General features: G+C 42.6%; 1 protein-coding gene across 3 annotated transcripts in view; it reads left to right on the forward strand.

The window, feature by feature from the left end:
* Positions 1-22324, forward strand: part of FER (FER tyrosine kinase) — a 370578-nt gene that overhangs the window by 63515 nt on the left and 284739 nt on the right. For all 3 annotated transcript variants that reach the window (XM_030193456.1, XM_030193455.1, XM_030193454.1), the window contains exons 3-4: positions 14065-14238; positions 19267-19366. In XM_030193456.1, the coding sequence (XP_030049316.1) occupies positions 14065-14238; positions 19267-19366 (274 nt within the window). The remainder of the gene's footprint in view (positions 1-14064; positions 14239-19266; positions 19367-22324) is intronic.

The following is a 22324-nucleotide window of genomic DNA, read 5'->3' on the forward strand; positions in this document are numbered from 1 at the left end:
TGGGGTGATCAACAGAGACATACAGCTTTATGCTTTATAATGGGCTAGGAACCCCAGATCCTTGTTAAGCCCTTTCTGTTGGGTGTTAAAATATTCAATCATTCTGACTTCAAAGGTCTTACATTCTTGTATGGTTTTAAAGTTACCTTTCAGGATTCTCACTGTGAAGTCACTGGTACAGTGTCATGGTCCTGTAAAATGCTGACCAACAGGTACTGGCACCAGTATTGTTCATGTGATGTCTATGTAAATTGAATCTTGTCTTAAGCATCTGGCCTGTTTCTCCAATATAGCATCCTTCGTTACATTTTTTACACTGAATGATATATACCACATTGGAAGATGAGCAAGTGAAAGATCCTTTTATGTTGAATATCTTTCCTTTGTGGATGACTGTGGGGTCCTGTGAAATATTTTGGCATAGTTTGCAACTGGATAAATTACAGGGAAGTGTGCCCTTCTGTTCTTTTTCAGTCTGTGATGGAAGTTTACTTCTGATTAGCTTGTGTTTTAAGTTGGGTGGCTGTCGGAAGGCCAGTACTGGTGGGGATGGGAATATCTCTTTCAGTAATTCAACCTCCTGGATTATAGGTTGTAGATCTCTTATGATTTTCCTCAGTTTTTCCAGCTCTGGATTGTATGTCACTACAAGGGGGATTCTGTCTGTGGATTTTTTATTTAAAGACACATGTTCTGCTATGGTCTCTATTGCAACCTTGCTGTTGCAATACCCTATCTTCCCTGTTTTAGCTATATCTTTGAAAGATACTATGTTCCGAACCATGTGCTTTTGAACGACTGTTGGCCTTTCCCCAGTTTCTTGTTTAGATGCTGCTCTATCTCCTTTTTAAATGCTGATGCCAGCAGCTTGGTCTCACCCTGGTTAAAGTGGAGCCAATCATCCCAGAATAGGTTCCCCCTTCCCTATAATGTTATAGAGTTGTTTAATTAAAACTTCTTAAGGTACTAGGCATATCATATGAATATAAAGAGCCTTTAATAATATATGGTATAATGTTTAATTTATTTAGTGTTTGATTCTCAGAAACTAATTAAATGTAATTAAGACTCTTAATGAAAACTCTCCTCTTGTCCTAATTAGAATAATTGACTATAAATGAGGAGTTGAGCTAGAGGTGGCTGGGGAGGGGTGGGGGGTGAGAATGACGACTGAGCTATGCCCTGCTGTTCCTTCTAGAGTCTATCTGTTAATGCAGCCTTTGACACTGTGGATCATAATATCATACTTACAAGACTGGCAGAAACAGGTATCAGTGGCAGAATACTTACTTGGTTCAAATCCTTTCTGTCAGATAGACAACAGTTCTGCTCAGCAACAGCACATCATCACCTTGGTCACTGGACTGTGGGGTGCCAGAGGTATCCATACTGTCTTCCCTTTTATTTAATATCTACCTCAAGCTTCTGGCTGTTATGACCCCGTAGTGGTGAGCCCCTGTGCCCCGACTGAGCACGGCAGAGATGGAGTGACACCGCACTCGGTCAGGCAGCCAGACAACCCCTAGCTTCACCTGGGAAGCAACCACCGTTCACCGGGAGTTGAGCCCCCAGCTGCAGGCGGCCACCAGGACTTCAGGAACCAGCGGGGTTGCACAGCCGCTGACCAGGATAGCAGGAAACAGACACTGTCCAGAACCAGTACTCCAACAGGCAAAGAAATAGTCAAATCAGTCCAGAGTCAAGGCAGGCAGCAAACAAGCGAAATCCGAGATAACTAGCCAAGATGGCCGCTGCCTGTGCTTTAAGCCGGATGACGGCTGCCAGACTTGGGAAACTGAAACCGACCCATCCTGGAGAAACATCAAAAAGCCGGCTAGCTCTGCTGGACCGCACCTCGCCGGCGAATCAGACGCGCAGGCCTGGAATCAGGTGAGGAACGTAACACTGGCTGAGCTGCTTCAGTCAATGGATGCAAAATTCTACATTTGTACTGATAATTTGCAACTACTCTTACACATTGAACAAGATATACCCACAGCTCTGAGTAAACGGACTGCCTGCCTAACCACAGCTCAAGAATGGGGAAATAACAACCAACTTTGCCTGAACCCAAATAAAACAGATTCTTTGGGTACCAAATACAAGTGGGCAAATACCCGACTTCAAAATACTTTTTGGGAAATATGAACTGCCCCTAAAATCATAGGTAACGAATCTTGGGATATTACTAGAGTCATCACTCACTCTGATTCCACTAATTCAAACGACCTTCAAAAACTTTCTCTGTCATCTACGGCAGCTACAAAATCTCTCTCCATATATTGAAAATATGACCATTGTGCTTCATGCCATAATATGACTAGACTATTGTAATGCCTTATATACTGACCAAACAAAAAAGAGTTTGTATGAACTCCAACTAATTCAGAATGCTGAAGCACAACTGATAGAAGGCTGCAAGTGGTGTGACCACATCACACCCTTCCTGCAAAAGCTACATTGGCTACCAGTACCTTATAGGGCTAAACTTAAAACTCTGTTTTATTTTCAAGGTCCTTAGACAAAATGGACCAGAGTACTTACTACTACTACTACTTATCATTTCTTTAGTGCTACAAGGCGTACGCAGCGCTGTACTTCGTACACGAAAAGACAGTCCCTGTTCAAAGAGCTCACAATCTAAATAAGACAGGTAAACAGACAGAACAACTAAGAGGTAAGGGAATTAAAGAGGTGGGGTACAAGGCAAGTGAGTAGTGGCTAGGAGTCAATAGCAGTGTCAAAGAGGTGGGCTTTTAGCCTGGACTTGAAAACAGCCAAAGACGGGGTTAGACATAGAATATGTCAGCCCTTTACATACATTTAAGACCTCTAAGGTCCTCTCAAAGATTCACTATCTGTACCTTCATCAAAAGAAATTATACAATGAGATACCTGCCAGCGAGCCTTCTCAGAAGTAGCCCCTACACTGTGGAATTCACTTCTAGAAGGGCTACATCTAACTGGAGACTACCTCCTACTTCAGGAAGTAGGTGAAAGCCTGGCTCTTCTCCCAAGCCTTTAATACATAGGGTGACTATACACTCATTCTGCACCTGGACTAGCTTGCTGCACACACTGTAACTTAGATCAGTTCCTTATCTCTTGCTTAAGTATATGAAGAACTTGTTGAGTTTAACCATCAAATTATCTCAACTGACTCTGTACCATTCATTTTGTTCCCATCATATATCTGCTCTTTAGCATCATATCTGTTAGTTGAATGTTCTAATGCATGCTTATTAGGTGTATCATTATTATTATTAATATGCTAATATTGTATTATATCTCTGGTGTTTGAATTCCAGTGCTGTTAAATGTGCATATTTTTGATACTGTTTCACGGTAGTTCTATTATTAGGTTTCAGTTTATTGTTTTCAAGTTTACCTCATTTATTGTATTTGTTTATTCTTGGTTATTTTACTGTTGTTATGTTAACAAAATTAAAGTTTTATTTTTAAGCTGTACCTACTGTACACCACCTTGGGTGAATCTCTTCATAAAGACTGTTAATAAATCCCAATAAATAAATAAATGCTGCAGCAGAAAATTGAAATTTGAAAGTTTTGGGGAAGAGGCTTAATAAAGTTTGCTTCTTTTATGTTTTTTATTCTAGGTGTGTTTATCAATAACCTATAATTCCTTTTTAAAACGTTACCAGGCATAGAATAATGTCACTTTCCCAGAGAAATGTCTGTATCTCTCAGAACTTCTCAGAAATTTAAGTGGGACATTTCCTCTCTATATAGTTTGGATTCTAAGGAGACTGCTTCACATAGACCCTTTGATGCTAACCCAGTAATCAGATTGTCCTTAGTAACCTTTGCAACTATTCTACTTCATCATAACTTAATTAACACCTAATTCAGGTCTGTAGCAGTGCTACCTCTCCAGCAGGCAAAGGCCAGAAAATAACTTTCTTTTAGGACAAAATTTGAGCCTTGCTACTATCCTTTTTAATACGCTATTAAGTTTCTACCTCTAGAGAAAGCTTCAGTTTAAAACTATGGGAAAAAGGGTTGTACACAGTGGTGTGCTGGTAAATTTTTAACAGGCTCTCTCCCTGGTCCACCTCTGCGCCTCCCCCCAAAAAAATTGCAGAGCTGGCTATGAGGGGGGGGGGGGGGGCAATGCATTACTCTTTTCTGGAAAAAAAAATTAAATGATCCCAGGTTCCAATCTAATTCATGTTTAAAATAGGATAAAATGCCATAAATAAGTAAATAAATTTTAACGTTCAGCACCTGATTCTCAAAGTGGACATATTCCAAACACTATAATGAAAATAAAATTATTTTTTTCTACCTTTGTTGTCTGGTGACTTTGTTTCTCTGATCATGCTGGCCCAGTATCTGATTCTGCTGCTCTCTATCTGTTCCCTTGACTCCATTTCCAGGGCTTCCTTTCTATTTATTTCTTTTCTTTCCTCTTTTCTTCTTCATTTCTGGTCCTCCGCAGACTTGACTGTACAGTGGATCCAGCGTCTGCCTATTTTCTCCATTCATGTGCAGTTTCTCTCCTCACTTCCTTTTCCCTCATCTAATCTCCTTCGTCTATCTTCCCTCCATGTCCAGCATTTCTTCTCTCTCCCTTCCCTCCCCTCCATCCATGTCCAGAATTTCTCTTGCCTTCCCCTCCATCCATGTCCTGAAGCTCTTCTCTCTCCTCTGTCTCCCTCTATCCATCCATACCCAGCAATTCTCTTCTCTCCCCTGCCCCCTACCCATCCATGCCCAGCAATTGTCTTCTCTCCTCTGCCTCCCTCTATCCATCCATGCCCAGCAATTGTCTTCTCTCCCCTGCTCACCTCTACCCATCCATGCCCAGCAATTCTCCTCCCTCTTCTGTCCTCCCGCTCCCATCCATGTCCAACGATTTTTCTCCCTCCCCTGCCCTCCCCTCCCACTCCCAAACATGCCTAGCGATTGTCCTTCACCCCCATCGTCCCCTCCCATCTTTTTTAAATACCTCCGTTGAAGCGCCGCATTAAAGCCCTGCTGCCTGTCTCTAGCTTTCCCTCCCTGTTTGCTTCAGTTCGTGAACTTCGTGCCCTTAGTCCCGCCTTCTTTCGTATGACGTCATACGTCAGAAGGTGGGACTAAGGGCATGAAGTTCACGAACTGAAGCAAACAGGGAAGGAAAGCTAGAGACGGGCAGCAGGGCTTTAACGCGGCGCTTCAACGGAGGAGGTATTTAAAAAAGATAGTTGGGAGTGGGAGGGGACGGTGGGGGCGAAGGACAATCGCTGGGCATGTTTGGGAGCGGGAGGGGAGGTAAGCATGGCGCGCTCCTGCCATGCTTACCTCCTGCAATGGAGCCAGCTCGCCCCGAAGAACAACCGGCTCGCAAGAGCTGTCAAAATTTAACAAGTGGCTCTTGCGAGCCGGCTCCAGCACACCACTGGTTGTACGCTATGGAAACTAGTTAATAATGCTTGCTTCTCTTTTTTATTTTGTATTTTTTTCTAACACTGAACTAGACACTACTGTGCCTTCTAGAGTCTGTCTGTCAATTCTGTGGAAGAAAATTCAAGTTCTAAAACTATAGGGAAAAGGGTATAGAGACTAGGTAATAATTTTTAAAAAAACAATTCTATGTTTATCAGTTACCTACAATTGCTTTTTTATTTTATTTATTTACCGCCTTTTTGAAGGAATTCACTCAAGGCGGTGCACAGTAAGAATAGATCAAGCATGAGCAATAGACAATTACAGCAGTAAAAATAATCAAAAACAATACAAAGTATGGCATGGTATACTATTTACAATAGTAACATAGTAGATGACGGCAGAAAAAGACCTGCACGGTCCATCCAGTCTGCCCAACAAGATAAACTCATATGTGCTACTTTTTGTGTATACCCTACTTTGATTTGTACCTGTCCTCTTCAGGGTACAGACCGTATACAGTGGTGGAAATAAGTATTTGATCCCTTGCTGATTTTGTAAGTTTGCCCACTGACAAAGACATGAGCAGCCCATAATTGAAGGGTAGGTTATTGGTAACAGTGAGAGATAGCACATCACAAATTAAATCCGTAAAATCACATTGTGGAAAGTATATGAATTTATTTGCATTCTGCAGAGGGAAATAAGTATTTGATCCCCCACCAACCAGTAAGAGATCTGGCCCCTACAGACCAGGTAGATGCTCCAAATCAACTCGTTACCTGCATGACAGACAGCTGTCGGCAATGGTCACCTGTATGAAAGACACCTGTCCACAGACTCAGTGAATCAGTCAGACTCTAACCTCTACAAAATGGCCAAGAGCAAGGAGCTGTCTAAGGATGTCAGGGACAAGATCATACACCTGCACAAGGCTGGAATGGGCTACAAAACCATCAGTAAGACGCTGGGCGAGAAGGAGACAACTGTTGGTGCCATAGTAAGAAAATGGAAGAAGTACAAAATGACTGTCAATCGACAAAGATCTGGGGCTCCACGCAAAATCTCACCTCGTGGGGTATCCTTGATCATGAGGAAGGTTAGAAATCAGCCTACAACTACAAGGGGGGAACTTGTCAATGATCTCAAGGCAGCTGGGACCACTGTCACCACGAAAACCATTGGTAACACATTACGACATAACGGATTGCAATCCTGCAGTGCCCGCAAGGTCCCCCTGCTCCGGAAGGCACATGTGACGGCCCGTCTGAAGTTTGCCAGTGAACACCTGGATGATGCCGAGAGTGATTGGGAGAAGGTGCTGTGGTCAGATGAGACAAAAATTGAGCTCTTTGGCATGAACTCAACTCGCCGTGTTTGGAGGAAGAGAAATGCTGCCTATGACCCAAAGAACACCGTCCCCACTGTCAAGCATGGAGGTGGAAATGTTATGTTTTGGGGGTGTTTCTCTGCTAAGGGCACAGGACTACTTCACCGCATCAATGGGAGAATGGATGGGGCCATGTACCGTACAATTCTGAGTGACAACCTCCTTCCCTCCGCCAGGGCCTTAAAAATGGGTCGTGGCTGGGTCTTCCAGCACGACAATGACCCAAAACATACAGCCAAGGCAACAAAGGAGTGGCTCAGGAAGAAGCACATTAGGGTCATGGAGTGGCCTAGCCAGTCACCAGACCTTAATCCCATTGAAAACTTATGGAGGGAGCTGAAGCTGCGAGTTGCCAAGCGACAGCCCAGAACTCTTAATGATTTAGAGATGATCTGCAAAGAGGAGTGGACCAAAATTCCTCCTGACATGTGTGCAAACCTCATCATCAACTACAGAAGACGTCTGACCGCTGTGCTTGCCAACAAGGGTTTTGCCACCAAGTATTAGGTCTTGTTTGCCAGAGGGATTAAATACTTATTTCCCTCTGCAGAATGCAAATAAATTCATATACTTTCCACAATGTGATTTTCCGGATTTAATTTGTGATGTGCTATCTCTCACTGTTACCAATAACCTACCCTTCAATTATGGGCTGCTCATGTCTTTGTCAGTGGGCAAACTTACAAAATCAGCAAGGGATCAAATACTTATTTCCACCACTGTAAGTCTGCCCAGCACTATCCCTGGCTCCCAACCACCAGCCCCGCCTCCCACCACAGGCTCTGGCACAGACCGTATAAGTCTGCCCAGCACTATCCTCGCCTCCCAACCACCAGCCCCGCCTCCCACCACCGGCTCTGCCACCCAATCTCAGCTAAGCTCCTGAGGATCCATTCCTTCTGAACAGGATTCCTTCATGTTTATCCCACGCATGTTTGAATTCCGTTACTGTTTTCATTTCCACCACCTCCCGCGGGAGGGCATTCCAAGCATCCACTACTCTCTCCGTGAAAAAATACTTCCTGACATTTTTTCTTGAGTCTGCCCCCCTTCAGTCTCATTTCATGTCCTCTCGTTCTACCGCCTTCGCATCTCCGGAAAATGTCAGCACAATAGGTGATAGTGAAGGGTAAAGCAAAGATGTAACACACAGAAGGGTAAGAAAGTAGGAAGAGTTAGAAAGCAAGGTGATTGATTTAAAGAAAGTTGCACATGAGGTCAGAGAAATGGTTAAATGTTATCTCAGCTAGAGTAGGAGTGGATAAACATGTCCTGCTGCAGTATATGCAGCCTGAGTACTCCTTGTGTGTGTGAGTGAGACTAGCGAGTTAGTTACTTCTTCCAGTAAAGGCCTGGTTGAAGAGCCAAGCTTTCACCTGCTTCCTGAAGTAGAGATAGTCTTGTGTTAAGCGCAGCCTTTCAGGCAGTGCATTCCAGAGTGTGGAGGGTACTCCATAGAAGGCTCGCTTGCCGGTAACACATCATGTAATGTCTATTGGAGAGGGTGTAGTTAGTGAAAGGCCTTGGGACGACCTTAGTGTCCTTGGAGGTGTGTGGAGGATCATCCTATTTTTCAGGTACTCAGGGCCATTTCCTTTCAGGGCCTTGAAGATCAAACATAGAGTTTTAAATTTAGCCCTGTATTGTACTGGTAGCCAATGAAGTTTTTGCAACCTGGAGTGTTCAGTATTTTCTCCGTTTCCTAGCGGATGGTGGAAGAATTGTGCAGCTCCTCCTTGTGCTTGCTGGCTTGGTGTGGAAGGGGTGTGCTGTTGACCTTTAGTTTGGTTCAGTTAGAGATGACACCCAGTGGTACTGGTTTCCTCACTTGCCAACTAGGTTGACACCTGGCTGTAGAACGTAGCTCTGTCTCTTGCTTAGAGCATAGCACCATCTCTGGAGGAAGGGCATACCTTGTCTCTGGAGGTGATGCATGGTTTGGTCCATGAATGTGGCACGTAACCCATCTAGTGGAGGTGTATTTCTGGCTATGGTTGGTGACCTTGGCTTGGCTATATTGGTGTCATTTGGCTCTGTCTCTACTTCTACGGAAGTAGTTCATCTCTTTGTGTATAGAGGCTGCTTTGTTCCCTGGCTGAGGGTAGAGCTTGTCTCTGCTTGGGGATTTGGGCCATGGCTCCATCTCTACATGGGTAACTTGGCTTCATCTTGAACATAGAGCATAGCCTGTTTATTGATATTCCATTACCTCTGTACCTATGCATGGTGCATAGCTCCATCTGTCTCTGCCCGTGGCATTCAGGGCAGATTTCGGCTAATCCTCTGGTCTTTGTTTTGGGAGCTATGGCAGGAGTGTGGCCTGGCTTTGTCGGAAGGTGGCACCTGGCTTTCTTTCTCTTCTGCCTCTGTTCTGCTGGTGTGCTGGCACGCCCAGTGGGTGACTGTTTCTTGCCTTCTGTGATATGGTTCACTGGCACTTGGAGGTGTGATATTATCTGTCCCTTTGGGTGAGCAATTTTTTGGTCTTGGTCTTCTGGAGCTCTGTTGACCGAGTCCATAGAACTCTTCTAGGTCTTCAGGAGCTGGCATCCTTTATAGTGCTTCTGCCTCTCTCCTGATGGTGGTCTGATCTCTCTTGCACAGTAGGAGTGCTCTTGCCAAAACTATCCAACTTAGTCCCTTGCTAGGGGGCTACTGTGTGCTTTCATTGAGGCCTCTCTCTGATGGCCTACCAAGGTTCTCCAGAGACCACATTTCCTTTGATACTTAGTAACATAGTAGATGACGGCAGAAAAAGACCTGCATGGTCCATCCAGTCTGCCCAAGACAAACTCATATGTGTATACCTTACCTTGAATTCGTACCTGTCCTTTTCAGGGCACAGACCGTATAAGTCTGCCCAGCAGTATTTCCCGCCTCCCAACCACCAGTCCCGCCTCCCATCATTGGTTCTGGTACAGACCGTATAAGTCTGCCCTCCCCTATCCTAGCCTCCCAACCACCAACCCCTCTTCCCCCCACCTGCTCCGCCACCCAATTTCAGCTAAGCTTCTGAGGATCCATTACTTATGCACAGGATTCCTTTATGCATATCCCACGCATGTTTGAACTCCGTTACCGTTTTCATCTCCAGCACCTCCCGCGGGAGGGCATTCCAAGCTTCCACCACCCTCTCCGTGAAAAAATACTTCCTGACATCTTTCCTGAGTCTGCCCCCCTTCAATCTCATTTCATGTCCTCTCGTTCTACTGCCTTCCCATCTCCGGAAAAGATTCGTTTGCGGATTAATACCTTTCAAATATTTGAACGTCTGTATCATATCACCCCTGTTCCTCCTTTCCTCCAGGGTATACATGTTCAGGTCAGCAAATCTCTCTTCATACGTCTTGGAACGCAAATCCCATACCATCCTTGTAGCTTTTCTTTGCACCGCTTCCATTTTTTTAACATCCTTCGCAAGATACGGCCTCCAAAACTGAACACAATACTCCAGGTGGGGCCTCACCAACGTCTTATACAGGGGCATTAAAACCTCCTTACTTCTGCTGGTCACTCCTCTCTCTATACAGCCTAGCAATCTTCTAGCTACGGCCACCGCCTTGTCGCACTGTTTCGTCGCCTTCAGGTCCTCAGATACTATCACCCCAAGATCCCTCTCCCCGTCCGTGCCTATCAGACTCTCCCCGCCTAACACATACGTCTCCCTTGGATTTCTACTCCTTAAGTGCATCACTTTGCATTTCTTCGCATTGAATTTTAATTGCCATACGTTAGACCATCCTTCTAGCTTCTTCAGATCTTTTTTCATGTTTTCCACTCCCTCCGGGGTGTCCACTCTGTTGGAAATCTTGGTGTCATCCGCAAAAAGGCAAACTTTACCTTGTTAACCCTTCGGCAATGTCACTCACAAATATATTGAACAGAACCGGCCCCAGCACCGATCCCTGAGGCACTCCACTACTCACCTTTCCCTCCTCCGAGCGAACTCCATTCACCACCACCCTCTGGCGTCTGCCTGTCAACCAGTTCCTAATCCAGTTGTCCACTTCGGGTCCTATCTTCAGCCCGTCTAGTTTATTTAAAAGCCTCCTGTGGGGAACCGTGTCAAAAGCCTTGCTGAAATCTAAGTAGATTACGTCCATAGCACGTCCTTGATTTAATTCTCCTGTCACCCCAATCAAAGAATTCAATGAGATTCGTTTGGCACCATTTCCCTTTGGTGAAACCATGTTGTCTCGGATCTTGCAACTTATTGGCTTCCAGGAAATTCACTATCCTTTCCTTCAGCATCGCTTCCATCATGGCTATTCTATCTGGCTGTAGCACCTCATGATGGAGGTGTTGGCTCATCTTCACCCTTTGTGGTTCTTCTGTTTCTGGGTTTCCCTATCCTAATGGAGAAACTGCTTTGCTACATTCCATTAGTCTGAGCTGGTCTGGTATTGATGACAAGGAAGGAAAAATTATGTTCCTTCCTGATAATTTTATTTCCTTTAGTCATACCAGGCCAGTCCAGGTGCCTTCCCTCTCTGATTTTTTTTTACAGTGTGAATACTGCTAGACTTTGCCTTCTATGCCTATTGAGGTCAATTGGCTTACTGGGGTGACAGTTATCTTCTTTCTCCATGCCATAGTGATATGCCAGCTCTGTAGGGTTCCTGGCTCAAGTAGCGCCTTTAGCTGTTTCTCCTGATTGGGGAGTATGTCCCAGGGAAAGGGCTGAGTGGCTGGTCACCTTGCCCTGTATATCTTTGATGGGTAGTGTGCTTGGCCCTGGATTGTGCAAAAACTGCTGGATGGCTGGCATCTGTGTACATTTGACTTCTATGTCCGAATTTTGCCTTTGTATTTTGTTTCTTGTGACAGTTCAGAGCACCATTTCTTGGCTATTTGAAATACTGAAGATTCTAGGCTGCACGATACCCTTAAGGGGTGAATTACTTGGAACTATTTTCTTTGTCTCCTTCCGCTAGTGGATGGACATAACCCATTAGTCAGGACTGGACTGGTCTGGTATGGCTAAAGGAAAGAAAATTATCAGGTAAGAACATAATTTTTTCTTTTGCACTATCGCAGGAGGTTTATTGGACCCGAAAAGTTCTCAAAAGTTGCCATGGTGGCCAATCTAGTTTCATCTTTTCTCTGGGAAAATGAAACAAAAAAATATGAGTGGTCACTATGGGTAAGTTTTCCACTTTTGTGCCGTGCTTCTTTTGTTTTGTTTTTTGCTTTTGCGTTTTGCACATTAGCACATCAGCTACTGTATAATATCTAAAACCCCGTATGATGTTATGACAAACTAAAATTATATTAAAGTTTTGATATCGCCTCAGTAAGGCAAACACACAGTCCCTCCACTGCAAAACACTATGCATAAACTTGTGTGAAAACAGAGTTGGAATCATAACAGTACTAACTCCCAGGATTCAAAAAGCAACAACCTTATGTTTGAAAAGATAGCACTGAAAATATTACACCGGTCTTAAAATACTAATATGCCACCTAGTGTGATAACAGAACAAATGGAACTGCTACAAGATCTGTACACAGAAACTACATTCTGACAGAATACCGCACCTTGGTTACAAGTGTAAAACACAGATTCTGAACAAATATGAAACTAAGGACTACAGATCAGTTATAGAGATCTGAAGGCAAAAAACTGAACTAGAAACCTCAAGAAGTCAGACAGCATATTCAGTAATACTAGAGAAATACAAACTGAAATACAAGATAGAGATGCATTTCCAAAAACTGACATTTCGTTTAATAAACTCAGAATAAAATACTTTTTTCTATCTTTGTTTACTGAACATTTTAATTTTTAATTCGCTTTAGTCCCAGTGGCTTTCTTACTTTTCTCTGTTTTTAACTGTCTTTGCAGGGTCTCTGTCCATTTGACATTTCTTCTCTCTCCATGTCCACCATCCATCTTCCTTCTGTATCCCTATCAGTCCTGTCCAGCATATCTCCCCTCTGTGTTCCTTGTCCCTGTCCTCCCCACATATTCAGCATGTGCCCTCTGGGTCCCTATCTTTCCCCTTGTGATCAGCATTGCCCCTCTGTGTTCCTTGTCCCCTCTCCGTCCAGCATTGCCTTTCTGTGTTCCTGTCCCTATGCTCCCTCCATGCCCAGATTCTCTTCTCTGTGTCACTTTCCCTCCCTTTTCTCTTCTGCCCACACCCCCACCCTGGGGGCAAGTATCTCTGCCTCTGTTCCTTTCTTCCCCCTTCAATCAAGCATCTAGTCTCTCTCTCTCTCTCTCTCTCTCTCTCTCTCTCTCTCTCTCTCTCTCTCTCTCTCTCGTCTTGCATTTTGTCCCCTCCTACAGTCCGGCCTCTCTCTGTCTCTCAGGTTTCAGTTTTCATTTTATTTGATATACCGCCAAGGGAACAAGCCATCTCTCTCTCCCCCCCCCCCACCTCCCCCTCAGGTACATAAGCGCCTCCCCATTTTACCCCCAGCAGTTCCAGCAGTACATCTTCCTCTCACCCACCCATCCAGGCCCAGCAGCACCTTACCCCTCTGCTTTTCTGTCGTCCTCCCCATGGTCTGGCCTAACTTGCCTCATTCACTGCTGTTAGCGGCAGCACAACAATTCAAACAGGAACCTTGGGGCCTTCACTAGGTTGTGCCCTGCCTCTGTGGAAATGGGAAGCTGCATCAGAAGAGGCGGGGCACAGCCTACCAAAGGCCCCAAGGCTCCTGTTTGAATTACTGCACTGCCACTACTGGTAGCGATCGAGGCAAGTTATGATGAAATGTAGGAAAGAGGATGGCGAGAAGTGTAGCTGGACTGGGGAAGGAAGGAAGAAGAGATGTGGCACGTGGCTCTGGGTTTGAAAAGGCTCTTGACTCTGACAGTCTGGGATTGTTTATTACTTGGGTGTGTGCTGCTGGGGTGCCATGTATCACGTGTTGGGAATCTCTGTTTTATAGCATTAATTGGTTGTGATAATTGGAATGTGATCTTCCAGAAGTGGTTGCATATATCTTCTGAGCTCTTAAGATTATAAAGTAAGTGATTTATTTAATTTATTTATTTATTACACAGTTTCCAGACCACACTATCCTAAGTGATGATATTGTAGTAGATTTAAAATGCTTTGTAAAACTTGTTCATACTACTTGCGTTTGATTTCTGGTTGCAGTCTTATGACTTTTTTTTTTCTTGAGCGTGTGAATTAGGAAAATGCTACCAGTTGCATTGATGTTTATCTGTCTATCAAAGTATTTATGCACTAGTTCACTGGCAGGTCACAATTTCTTATGCATTTTATGAAAATTTTACAAAGAATATATCATTTGGCATTTTTTCCCCACAGTCCTGGCTACATATGGTACAGCAGACAGAACAACTTAGCAGAATAATGAAGACTCATGCAGAAGACCTCAATTCAGGACCACTACATAGGCTCACCCTCATGATCAAAGACAAGCAGCAAGTAAAGAAGAGCTATGCAAGTATTCATCAACAGATTGAGGCAGAGATGTGGAAGGTACTTTGTTAAATCATGATTTTTTTCCTCACTTTTCTATTCTTCTGTAAGCAGAGTAATATATACAGTATGTTCTGTCACTCTAGTGGGTTACCATTTTTATTTTTTATTTATTTGTACTGAAAAAATAAAGGCCATTAATACCTTCTCTCCATTTGCCTTTTTGACTCTGGTAATCATGTCTTATTCAAAAAGAGGGCTCATTTAGTTGTCTTCTGGGACATTTGTAAACATAACCTTGCTAGAGAAACCAGATGTCCATCTCTTGAACTTGTATTTTACATTCATTCACAGTAGAATACATATATATCAGCTTTGGGGAGAGATTTATTTTATTTTATTTATATGTTCACAGTTTCTAGACCACACTATCCCATGTACTAGGAGATTTAATCATCAGAAGATTGCAGTTTGAGAATAAGGAACAGGATCAACTTTTATGTGTGTTTATGGATAATAAAGTTTATAAAACTGATGGTTTTCATTTCCTTTGCTATCCTGAAGCAGACCCCAACGTGGCCTAGCTTGTACTTTTAGCGATAAGAAAATCTTTCAAGAGACATTATTTGCGGGATTTAAATTTAATAGATTTTAATAACATTTTTTGCAATAAAGATTAGATTAGGTCTACAATAAAATGTACCAAGTGCCTAAATTGTAGCATTTTAGAACATGTCGTGTAATACATGTGTGAATGTAGTACTGGCTGTGCTGGAACAGCGAATGTCCGTGCCCAACAGCGAGCTCCTGTTTCGCTCTACACTTCTTAAGGAGCTGGACCTTACATCTTTTCACAGCACCTTCCAAGAACCACCAGCTGACTCAATCAGAAGGTGGTTCTTGGAAGGTGCTATGAAAAGATTGTAAGGTCTGGCTCCTTAAGAAGTGTAGAGCGAAACAGGAGCTCGCTGTTGGGCACGGACATTCGCTGTTCCAGCACAGCCACAGCTAAGTACTTTTCCAGTACTTATATAGCACAGCATGTATAAGAAAAATTGAAAAAATGTAAAAATAATTACTGCTAGTGAGTTAGAGGTTTTAGACTAATGAGGATTCTCGCCAGCGTGAGCTTAAGACTTAGCCACGCAGAGCAGGGTAGTCAGCGGTCCCGTTATAACTAGGGCCAGCTGGCATTGAGTTTCTGAAGTCTTTTCCTCTATTTCTTATGGTTATCAATGTAGCAGGGAAAGTTTGCTTGCCCTAAATTGCTATTTGTATTTTCAGATAAGGACAAGTACCAAGAAAATAGTTTAGTAATGTAGCACATTAAGCAAATTTTGCTCTTTGTAAAAAGGAAACAGTAATTTTGCATAAGAAGTCTTCATGCAAAAATACATGAAAATGTTTTCATTCGTTTTAGAGTGTCTTCGGTTTTCACACACAGTACATTAGCCCCTGCAGCAAGAAATACACAAGTACTGTAAAGAAACAAAATATTTGCTTATACCATCGTGACCTGAAGCTCTAGATGATTTACATCATAGAAGTCAAAGAGACTTCAACCATTGACACTTATAACAATTCATTAGAGGTCACGTTTAAATTATTGAAAATATTTAGAGAACAGCCAAGATTTCAGTAGTTTCTGCAACTTTATATACTCCTTTTTGCATCTAATAACCACAGATAATAAGTTCCACAAACTTGGAATAACAGTACTAAAAGGTTTCTTGCAAGATGAAGCCAGACAAATACAGGAAGCCTTTGGCAATTAATTTATTAATTGAATCCAAGGATAAGATACAGAATTTTTGGTCTGACTTTCAGTAAAGAAGCCAAGTATAGTGCCTTGAAAGCCAGGCACAGAACTTTACAATCAGTGTGGTCCTCCTTAATAAAGGGAGGACAGGGATGATGGGAATGAGAAAGGGAAGAGTCTTGACTGGAAGGCTGTATGTACAAATGAACATAGAGTTAGTAATAATAACATTTTAATGATAAAGACAGGTTTAAGTGGTGGTACTGCTATAGATGTGGTGCAATGAATACTATGAGTGTTGTGTGGTCTTACTAGGGGCTGGGATGTTTAGGAGGACAGGGTGGGTAGAAAAGGGAAAGGAATACTAAGTTTACATAAAGAAATTATAGGAGCAATTGAAATGCAGGGGCTACAGGAAATGGGGTAAACAGGAGAAATTAAATTTCTGTACACTTTGAGTGATCTACAGACCTCCAGCAAAAGGACACCATTTGACTAATGATTTAGTTTAAGACATCCACATAACTGATAAGAGGGGAGTTGTACTCTTTTTGGGGAAAAAGTTAGGTGTTGACTGTGGGGATCCTGCATACCCCTGCAAGTGATGCCTCCCATTTCAGGGGCGTCTAGCCTCAGGAGAGGTTTTGTTTTGTGCCAGCTGTAAGGTAATCCCCCTTAAATCATGGACAACCAGGTTACTTTTTCCTGATTAGGTTCCATAATGCCCTCTGCAAAATGCAGTCATCACAGTGATGGTCTGTGGTATAGGGGGTTATTTTAGACCAGGGCCCTTGCCAGGTTGGGTTTTCAGGATTTCCCCAATGAATATGCATGAGATCTATTTGCATACAGTGCAGACAATTCATGCAAATAGATCTCATGCATAGTCATTGGGGAAATCTTGAAAACCTTACTGGATTGCAGCCCTCGAGGACTAAGGTTAGACAGCCCTCTTTTAGACACATCCCCATATGTAAATGGCGGCTTTTAAACATGTAGATCCTATATAACATATAGCTCAAAGAAGAGTGACCAAAATGATAAAGGGGATGGAACTCCTCCTATATGAGGAAAGGCTAAAGAGATTAGAGCTCTTCAGCTTGGAAAAGATACAGCTGAGGGGGGAATATGATTGAGGTCCACAAAATCCTGAGTGGTGTAGAACAGATAAGTGAATCAACTTTTCTCTCTTTCAAAAAGTACAAAGACCAGGGGACTGTCAATGAACTTACATGGAAATATTTTTAAAACAAATAAGAGGAAATTTTTCACTCAAAGAATAGTTAAGCTCTGGAACTCGTTGCCGTAAGATGTGGTAACAGTGGCTAGTGTATCTGGCTTTAAAAAAACATTTGGATAAGTTCCTGGAGGACAAGTCCATAGTCTGTTATTGAGATGGAGAATAGGGCAAGCTACTGCTTGCCCTGGGATTGGTATCATGGAATGTTGCTACTAATTGGGTTTCTGCCAGGTACTTGTAACCTGGATTGGCCACTCTTGGAAGCAGGATACTGGGCTAGATGGACCATTGGTCTGACCCAGTATGGCTGTTCTTATGTATATTATATTTGTTACATTTGTACCCCGCGCTTTCCCACTCATGGCAGGCTCAATGCGGCTTACATATTTGTACCTGGGGCAATGGAGGGTTAAGTGACTTGCCCAGAGTCACAAGGAGCTGCCTGTGCCTGAAGTGGGAATCGAACTCAGTTCCTCAGTTCCCCAGGCCCAAAGTCCACCACCCTAACCTCTAGGCCACTCCTCCACTCCAACTGCTATATGTATACAAATAGCAGTTTTAGAAAGCAGCTATTTATACATGATGACCCACACTACATAGACTTTGCAAGGAGACATGATTGGAGCATAGAGTGGGAATCATTTGGGTGGCCGCTGTTAGAAACAGGATACTGGGTTAGATGGACCATTGGTCTGGCCCAGTATGGCTATTCTTATATTCTATGCGTTGTCTTTTACATCTGCTCTGAGGCAAGTATAAGTGCCTGCTTCAAATATCATTTGAAACAGCCAAGAGCAGCCACTACTCCCTGGCATCGTATCTCTCACCTAATTGCTATTCGACAGCCTGACTCCTAGGGGTAGAACTCAAGAGTACCACTAGGGGTCATTGGTGTCATTTGAGCTTGGGACTCTGTCATGAGCTGGAGTGACTAAGGATTGTTTCTGCTTCCCCTAGACTACCAGGGAACCTGATAAGGGGTGGGGTGAGGTATGATAGAGTCTTCTGGGGGTGTGTGTGAAATGGAGGGGATATAGATGTTGGGTAGGAAAATTGATGTCAGAATGTGGGGTGTCTAGATGTTGGGCTGGTTCTCAGGTGGGGGATCTGATATTGGTGAGGGGGTTGAACTTGTGCTGCTGATGGGAGGGAGATCAGAGGTAGTGATTTAAAAAAGCTGATCCCATGCACATTTGGGGGAGAATGGGATGCTCTTTTCTCCCACATGGAATTTATCCATATATGTATTTTATGAGAGGCTCTGCAAAATGCGGAGGAATTTTTCCATGTTTCAATCTGGACATCTTAATTGTTCTCACCACGACCTTATAGTGTCACAGATCACAATTCTGTCTAAAACTTTGTGCACATGCGCCCTACCCTAATACTTACCTGTAGGTTTTGCTGATTAGGTGGCAGGAGATTTAACCCGTTTTGGTAGTAAAGTGGGATATACATTTGGAAATAAAATAAAAATAAATAAAAATAAATTCTTTCCCCAGAACCTGAGAGCCAGAATCTTCAGTTGCCAGTTTGAGAATCAAAACCAACTCCCCCACATAACATACATCTCTCCCAGTGGGCCAATAGGCAATCTTCTGAAAGAGATTTTTTTTCTATATCTATATATTTTAAATGTATCCAAGCATCAGTTCAACTTTTTTTTTCTTTTTAAGATGGGCTTTTATATAAAGGGTTAATTATACTAAGGTTCACTATCGTGTTAGTATGTGCTAATGGTATTTGCATATGTTGTTAGTAAGTAGTTCCATGGCACAAAATGGGACTGCTGGTAAATAATGTGTGTTTATGCACGTTAGATCATGGTAATGCAATAATGTACTTCAGTAAAATCTGGCTTGAAGTGCAGATAGACTGGTTCTGCTGCATAAAATAGGAAAGTTAAGCCCAAAAGATGGTGACTAAGATTCAATGTAAAATGCCACTTGTAAAGGTTCATTAAAGATCTCTACTGATTATATATAGTATAAAATAGTCTGAAATATATGGCTCATGTACCATATAATTTCAAGTGACCATAACCAATGTAATGAATTATTATACTAATTGTTTTTTTATGTATCAACAGGTGACAAAGGCAGAATTGGAGAAGCTAAAGTCCAGTTACAGGCAATTAACAAAAGAAGTCCACACTGCCAAGGAGAAGTTCAAGGAAGCTGTAGCAAAAGGTGTGTTGTGAACAGCAGAGTAAAGCTCAGAGCTTAATGTTGTAGTTACGATGGAAAGTTATATCATTAAAACATTATAGAAGGTATTCATAATTTTTAAAGCAACATTTCAAAGAAATGACAAAGGAGGGAATTTTGTGATGTTTTTTTTCCCACATATAGGGCCTATTTGACATGCAAGAAAGGGCTTTTATAAAATTTTAAAGCTTGTTTCCTGCATGTAGACATTCTGGGAGGGGTGTGTGTGTGTCAAAGTTTGAGCAGAGCTGAACACCTTAAAGAACATCTGCTATGCTTCTTGACCAGTCTAGATGCTTGTGTTTGTGCTGTCTTGCCAGCAGATGGAGACACTGAACTACTAAGCTGTGATGTCATTACTTAAGAACCCTGTGCAATCCCTGGCTGGTCAGTGTCAGTCTCCAGGAGAACATAACAGAGTGGTCTGTTTTCTTTTCAGCTATTGGTTTACTGATATCTTGCCTCTGGGAAAAATAGAAAGCACTAGTATGGAGTGCTTAAAATTTTATATACGAGTATAATCGACACAAGAAATAGGTATACATTTTACCACACCTTAATAATCCTATTTCCAACTGTTGTGATACTTTTCAGAACTAAGGAAACAATTTACTAGTATATTGTATTCTGTATGCAAGTAATATTTTGTATTTTATAAAACATATAGGCCAGTGGCATAGCTAGGACTGAATTGGCTTTGGATGGAAAAATCAAGATTGGCCCCTTTAACACCATCTCTCCCAAAGTTTTGTGTGTGGGTTGGGGGTGGGGGGCGTTCAGTCAAAACATTAGTGCCAAGACACCGAGGCTGGCATGTTTTGATCTCAATGCAGTCTTTGTAGTATAAGTCTAGCATAGACTTTGTGGCATACCGATTGAGAGCAGTTGCCTATTTGTGTTACCTGTCAAGAGGGAGATGTCACACAGCTGACACCGTTCTGGTATTAAGAGAATAATTACTGAACTTTCTTTGCCTATAGACAAAGAATGGGAAAAGAGTTCTCGTAACAAAACCCTGTGAAAAAGACACACATTCCAGACCTATATATAAACTACATGCTAGCAGAATACCACACTTTGGTCACATGTGCAAAATACAAACAAATTCTCTATGAAAAAAGAGACCATAGATCAGTAATAGAGATATAAAGGCAAAAAATTGAACTGGAAACTTCAAGAAGTGAGACTGCTTGTACAGCAGTGCTAGAGAAATACAAGCAAAATGCAAGATGCACATTTCCTAAAGCTGACATATTCCAATTAATAAACTGAAAATTAATATTTTTTTTCTACCTTTGTTGCCTGGTCATTGTCATCTCCTGTCCTATTTTTTTAAAACTAACCTTTATTAAAGTTTACGCAAATTCAGGATCAAATGAACGCATGGTATATGCACACTTGGTTCTGCAATGTACCTATCCAGTACACAAACAAGACCATTGGTGTCCCATCCCCTCCCTCCCCCACCCCCAACTTTACTAGTAAGCTAAAACAAAGGTAAGAGTCCAAACATTAGAATCATTATTCTCTTAGTACCAATAGGTTGCCTTCCAGTGTCAGAAACTATGCCATATCTGTTCAAAAAAGTCCCACCCTGAAATAACAAAGTGCAGTAAGGCAATATGTATCATTCCACTGGTCCAATTTTTGCACGACCTTGGCAGTGCTGGACGATTGAGTGTTTCCAGAAGGTGGCAGTCACCACCATTGTCGCAGTCATGCTCAGCCAGAGCAGCATGTCTGTTCAGTTGTCCACTTGTGGGATCTTTCTATTCAGGAGATAGTCTCCATGCTCGGCTCTATCTCCCTCTGAAACATTTGAGAAAACATAGAAAACACTTGATCCCAGAAGGGTTGCAACATTGGACACCACCACCACATATGACGTTAAGTGCCTTGGTTTCCAAAACCCCTCCAACAAACATTTGCGCTCAAATTATACATTTTCAAAAACCTTACAGGGGTAAAATACCATTGAAGCAGTACTGTGTAACCATTTTCATCAACTAACGTAGAGAGACCTTTTGATACGCTGACATACTTCTTCCCAACCTGTCATACTCAAGACTTTTCCCAGCAAGTTCCCAAATGTACTCTTCCCCATGCTCTGGTCAGCAAGCAATCAAGGGCTGCTGAGATAGTGTTGATCTGCAAATATGGAAATATATCTCTAGATAGTAAACCATACTTGTGTTGCAACTTCCCAAATTCCCTCACCTCCCCCAGCCTTGAATCAAAAAACTGACCTGCATACCAAGCCCCTAGCCTCCCATCTATGAAATAATGCTTGTTCTCTTCCCGGAGAAAATTATATATTGTATTGTAGAGGTATGAATCAGGTATAATGCCTACCCTCCAACAGAACATCCCTCATCCCTTTCAAATTATCATAGTGAGGGCCTGGTGTGGCCCCCCTACTCCTCTACCAACCGGCCTCCTCTGGGCTGCCAAGGAAGGTGCATCAGTGGAATATTACTGTCACCCCTCCTGTTAAACCTCCACCCATTGTTTGATCTCTTGGGCTTGCCATGCTAAGATTGTTTGCAGCTGGGCTGCATGAAAATATTTTTTAACACTGGGCACTGCCAAGCCATCATTGTTTCTCCCAAGCCACATGACCTGCTGTGCCACCTGGGGGCAATAATGTGCCCAGACAAACTGGAATAAAGCTTGCTGTATGTAGTGCAGATTCTTATTAGGTATCGGTAAGGCCAAAAACAAACATAATAGGACAGAATCATTATTTTAACTATCTCGATGCAGCCCACCCATGAAAGGGTTAATTTGGTCTATGTAGCCAAATCCTTAATAATCTGGTTAAACAGGGGCCTATAATTTAAATCATATAAGTTAGTTCCCCTCTCTCCCAAGTAAATACCCAAATACTGGAGAGAGGAGCAAGCCCACCAAAAGGGGGAACTGAATCTTAAGGAAAGCCAC

This window comes from Microcaecilia unicolor, chromosome 2 (genome assembly GCF_901765095.1).
Source record: "Microcaecilia unicolor chromosome 2, aMicUni1.1, whole genome shotgun sequence".
Taxonomy (NCBI): domain Eukaryota; kingdom Metazoa; phylum Chordata; class Amphibia; order Gymnophiona; family Siphonopidae; genus Microcaecilia; species Microcaecilia unicolor.